General features: G+C 14.8%; 2 protein-coding genes across 2 annotated transcripts, besides 12 other annotated features; both read left to right on the top strand. All coding sequences in view use genetic code 6, as the record gives it.

Annotated features, from left to right (window-relative positions):
- Nucleotides 1-5: 5 nt before the first annotated feature.
- Nucleotides 6-72: a microsatellite.
- A 338-nt stretch (nucleotides 73-410) lies between these two features.
- On the top strand, nucleotides 411-2,552 carry IMG5_038730 (phosphatidylinositol-4-phosphate 5-kinase, putative; the record flags this gene model as incomplete). Its single annotated transcript, XM_004038947.1, has 4 exons — nucleotides 411-660; nucleotides 940-1,008; nucleotides 1,188-1,235; nucleotides 1,738-2,552. The coding sequence occupies 4 exons, from the start codon at nucleotides 411-413 to the stop codon at nucleotides 2,550-2,552; spliced, it is 1,182 nt and encodes a 393-aa protein (XP_004038995.1).
- Nucleotides 1,272-1,303: a microsatellite.
- Nucleotides 1,840-1,892: a microsatellite.
- Nucleotides 2,553-2,961: 409 nt separating the features above from the next.
- Nucleotides 2,962-2,989: a microsatellite.
- Nucleotides 2,990-3,143: 154 nt separating this feature from the next.
- Nucleotides 3,144-3,190: a microsatellite.
- A 16-nt stretch (nucleotides 3,191-3,206) lies between these two features.
- On the top strand, nucleotides 3,207-3,930 carry IMG5_038720 (kinase domain protein; the record flags this gene model as incomplete). Its single annotated transcript, XM_004038946.1, has 1 exon — nucleotides 3,207-3,930. A coding segment is annotated over exon 1 (628 nt), but the record flags the coding sequence as incomplete, so codon positions are not given.
- Nucleotides 3,931-4,141: 211 nt separating this feature from the next.
- Nucleotides 4,142-4,187: a microsatellite.
- Nucleotides 4,152-4,184: a microsatellite.
- Nucleotides 4,188-4,195: 8 nt separating the features above from the next.
- Nucleotides 4,196-4,244: a microsatellite.
- A 130-nt stretch (nucleotides 4,245-4,374) lies between these two features.
- Nucleotides 4,375-4,488: a microsatellite.
- Nucleotides 4,489-4,626: 138 nt separating this feature from the next.
- Nucleotides 4,627-4,668: a microsatellite.
- A 615-nt stretch (nucleotides 4,669-5,283) lies between these two features.
- Nucleotides 5,284-5,316: a microsatellite.
- Nucleotides 5,317-5,329: 13 nt separating this feature from the next.
- Nucleotides 5,330-5,364: a microsatellite.
- Nucleotides 5,365-5,497: the final 133 nt, after the last annotated feature.

Raw genomic sequence — 5,497 nt, 5'->3', positions numbered from 1 at the left:
AGAACTATATATATATATATATATATAGAAACATATATATATATTTATATATATATATTTATATATATTATAAATAATTTAATTTATTAAAAACATTTTTATTAAAAAAAATTATAAAAAATCATAAATTTATTTATTTATTTTTAATGAAATAATATATAAAAAAGTATTTAATTTATCATTTTTTAAATATAATAAAAATAGAATAATTAATTATTATGAATAATACGCAAATTATACAATATTTTTTTACAATAAAAATAATATTTTATAATTTTAAAATAATATATACAACTAATAAATTTATGAATTATATAAAATAAATTTTTAAACCATAAGAAGATAATAAATAATATTTTTCATAATAACTAATATATGAAAATGGCGATAAATATGTTGGTATTAAAAAAATGTTATTCAATATAAATTAAATTAAAATAAAATATATAGGTTCTTTTAATTAATATTAATAAAAGTAAGGTAAAGGTACTATGATATATTTTAACGGAGATAGATATGAAGGAGATTGGTACTTAGATAAAAGACATGGAAAAGGAAAATAATATTTTTTAAACGGTGAATTATATATAGGTAATTGGAAATAAGGAAAATAAGAAGGCATAGGTTAATATTTTTACGCTAATAATGAGAGATATGTAGGTAATATATAAATGAAAAAAAATTAAAATATATTTAATTATATATATATAAATATATTATTTTTATAAGTTTATTTATAAATATGTATATTTTTATATTAATATATAGATATTTTTTATTTTTTAACATTTAATTTATATTTTTAATGGATTATTTTAAATAAACGCGCATAAAATAAAAATCATTATATTGTTTTAATAATTTGCTATATTGTATTTTTGTTAATAAATTTATATAATATAAATATTAAATTATATTAAATAATACTTATATCTAAAGGTATGTGGAAAGATAATAATAGAAACGGAGATGGTATTATGTGGTATAAAGATTAAAGTAAATATAAAGGTAAATTTTAAAACATAATATAAAAAATAATAAATATTAATAATATTAAAATAGGTTATTTTATAAATAATAAAAACATGGAAATGGGATATATACAAATCCTTAAGGTCTAGAAAATCAAGAAAAATGGAAATATGGATAAAAAATTAATATTAAAAAATTTTAATATAAATAAATAGAATAACAAAAAGATAAAAAAAAAGAAACTATATTAAATACTGAAAAAAGTAATAAATAATATATATTAATAAATAAAAATTTAAATATATATATATATATATATATATATATATATTTAATTTTTTTTTTTTAATTTATAAATATATATATATATATATTATTTATTTTAATTATTATAATAAGATACAGATATTTTAAATAATAATATAAAAAGTCTTAATTTAATAGATAATAATTTTTTTTAATTAAATATAAGTGATTAAAATTTAAAATTATGTAGTTCTTTAACGTATAATCAATTAAAATAAAGTTTTTAAAACTCCCTTACTATTTTGAAATATGAAAAAAAAGTTTTAATAGTGATATAGATGTAATTATTAATTAAGAACATAAAATCAAAAAAAATAAAAAAAAATAGAGTATTAAAACTAATAATGAAAGTAATTTATAAATAGGCAATAAATCAATCAATATATAAACTTAAATATCTGAAAATATATTAGGAATTAATACATATAGTATTTTGAATAATTTAAATATAAACTCAAGTATAAATTCATTAGAGGAAATATATTAACTTAAAAACATTGATTTTTAATTTTTGGAATAAATAGAATATCATAATTTATTTTCAAATTTACGAAAAAACAGTATAATATATTTATATATATATATATATATATATATATATATATATATATATAAATTAATATATTTTTTAAGTAAATGATTGGTAAACATAAGATATATTAGAATGGCTTGAAAAAATAGATTTATCTCAATATAAGTAAGAATTTTTGAAATAATAAATATGTGGGAAAAGTATCTTTCTACTTTCCGACAAAGACCTAATTGAACAATTCGGTATGTCAGCTTTAGGAAAGCGTAAAATTTTTCATAAATAACTAAATATATTGAAGAAATATAAGGCAAGTAAAATCTTAAAAAACTTTAATTTTGTATAATTAGTAAAACAAATTTAATAAAACAATCAAAAATAAGCTATAAACTACAAAAGTATAATCGAAGAGGAAGAAAATATAGACTAAGATGATTAAAAATAAGAAATATTTTTAAAAAAAGGCCTATATTAATCTTAAAATAATAATACTATATTATATAATCTTTCTTAGAAATCTAATATATAAGAATTTTAGAGAAAAAAAGATAATAATTATATTAATATATTAGATAATAAATAGAACAATTTTTCAGAAATTTTAAATAATGCAGCTGATGATGAATATGAGGAAATATAAAAAAACTCATATATAAATAACAAAAATGAAAAAACATTAGAAAATTCAGAAATTGTAAAAAAAAAGTACTCTCGAAAGTTCTAAAAAAGGTAAGTCTTCAAATGATTATGACTCTAAAACTTAAAAAGTTCCCCATATAAATTATTCTCCCCAAAAAAAAAAAAAAAGCCTCTTTTTTGAAAATACAAATAATACTCAAATAATATTATATATAAAAATACGATTTAAATATATAATTCTTCCTATTCTTCTTCAGATTCTTCTGAAAATGAGACTATAGACAAAAAAACACCTGAAATTTAAAATAAATAATTTAAAGGTGCAAAAAAAAATCATATTAAATCTATATCTAGTATCGATTATAGTAATTCTTCTCTTTAAAAAAAATAAATAAAGAAGGATAAAAAAACTTAATAAAATAATGACGAAAACAATAAGACTATTCAAAAAAAGCATAATTATACTGCTTAAGATATAGGTAAATATTTCATTTTATTAACAAAAAATATAATCCAAAAAAAAAAAAAAAAAAAAAAAAAAAAGATAAAAGAATAATAGAAATGTTATAATAAAGTGGAATTAATAAAAATTTCATTATTTCATATAAAGAATTAGAATTCGGAAAAAAAATAGGAGAAGGTAGTTATGGAGAAGTATATTAAGGAAATTGGTTAGGTTAAGATGTAGCTATTAAAGTAAACAAAAAAACTAAACTTATAAACAAAAAAAACATATATTATAAAATAAACAGTAATTCGGAAAAAAAACAGTAAAATACATTTAAGAAAAATATAAGATTTTATATCAGAAGTTCGTGTTATAAATAATTTAAGACATCCTAATATAGTATTATATATGGGAATTTGTATATAAAACTCACAATATTATATGATAACAGAATATTTAAACGAAGGCTCTTTATTTGACCATCTCCATTGTTTAAACACTGATTTTTCTTAAACATAAATAATCAGAATATTAGAAGATATAGCCTTAGGAATGAGATATTTACATGGAATAAAGGTCATGCATTGTGATTTAAAAAGCTCTAATGTCCTAATAGACGAGAATTGGAATGTTAAATTATGTGACTTTGGTTTATCTAGAATAAAATCGAAATTAAATAAATAAAAAAAACAATAAAAAGAAACTTTTTTAATCGGGACGCCTTAATGGATGGCACCAGAAGTTATGAGAAGAGAACCTTATTAAGAGCATTCTGATGTTTATTCCTTTGGGATGATTCTTTGGGAAATGATTAATAAATAAATTCCTTATAAAGGAATGTCCCATTAATAAATTTATGGTACAGTAGGCTTCGATGATAATTATGAAATTCAAATTCCCAAAAAAGGAATACCTAGATATTTAAAACTAATGAAATAATGTTTAAATAGAAAACCAGAAGATAGACCGTCTTTTAAAAAAATAGTTTAAGAAATTTAAGAAACTAAATAATAAGAAATTTAGGATTTTGAAAAAAGTAAATATTTTTGTATTTTTTATTTATTTTATTTTGTAGAAATAGTTGTTAATGAAATAATAAGATTTTTTTCATGATAATTAATAATTTAGATATAATATATAATAAATTTTAACATTTTTATTTTATTATATTGTTTTTATTTTTTTAAAAAAGAACATAAAAAAAAGAGAAAATATGTATCATAATTCTTTTTTTAGATATTAAATATTAAATAAATGAAAATAAAAAATACAAAATACAAAATAAAAATAAAAGTATTATAAATATTACTTTTTTCATAAATTAATAATATTTTTTTGAAAATTATATTAGAAAATTTTAATTAAATAAAAATAAAAATAAAATTATTAATATTTTGTTAATAAATAAAACATAATTTTAAATGTAATATTAAAGATTAATTAATTATTATATTTAATATGTAATAAATATTAAAAATTTTATAATTAAAATAATATATATATATATATATTATAATATAATATATAATATAATATAATATAATATAATATAATATAATATAATATAATATAATATAATATTTTATAATATAATTGATTTTTACTTATGATTTTTATTTTTTCATTTTTTTATTTTAAAATAAATATTTAAACATTTAATATTGAATTTTTATATTATAAAACAATTTTTTCAAAATTTTTATATATTTACTAGAAAAGAAAAAAAATTAATATTATAATTTATAATTATTTTAATTATATTTATTATTTTTTATCAAATAAAGTATAATACAATATTGAAAATTATCATTAGATATGTATTTTTTTAGTTGGATTACTCGACATATCAATGTATTGTTTTTACATATATTTATTTTATTCTTAATTATATTTTACTAAAAAAGATTTATTATAAACATTTACTTCAAGGTTTTAAAAATAGCTACTTTAATAAGTATTACAAAATTATTTTATTAATTAATAATAAGGATTTTTCTTAAAATTATTTTTATGAAAAATAGAATTTACATGCTTTATTTACAAAAAAATTAATATAAATATAATAATATATTTACTTATATAAAATCAGTGTAAGTAGTTTTACAGACATTACAATTATTTTCAACTTTATCAGGAATTGGCTTTTATTTTAATTAGTAAATAATTAATAAATTTAAATAATTTTATTATAAATAAAAATACTAAAAAAATATTTTTTGATTTTTTTGATTCTTCTATTCTTCTTTTACAATCATTTTATAACCTTTTATCATTTTTTTCATAATAAGATTTATCCATTTAAGCAATAAAAGAAGGTTAGTGAGGTTTTTAATTAAAATTAATTATAGGTAATTGAGATATATATATTTATTTTTAAACACTGAATAATAAAAATATATATATTAAAAAAATTATATATTAATTTATTAATTTAATTTTTTATTTATTTTTTTTTTTTTTTTTTTTTTTTAAATTACTATAATAATAATTTTTTATATATTAATAATTTTAAATACCAAAAAAATTTAGAATAATCAACTGTTATTTGATAATTATAATAGGCCTTATTTGTTCTTGCTTGTAGTATAAATTAACTATTTTTT

This window comes from Ichthyophthirius multifiliis (genome assembly GCF_000220395.1).
Source record: "Ichthyophthirius multifiliis unplaced genomic scaffold scaff_1120509249866, whole genome shotgun sequence".
In the NCBI taxonomy this organism is placed as follows: Eukaryota; Ciliophora; class Oligohymenophorea; order Hymenostomatida; genus Ichthyophthirius; species Ichthyophthirius multifiliis.
This window is presented reverse-complemented; position numbering and strand designations above follow the sequence as displayed.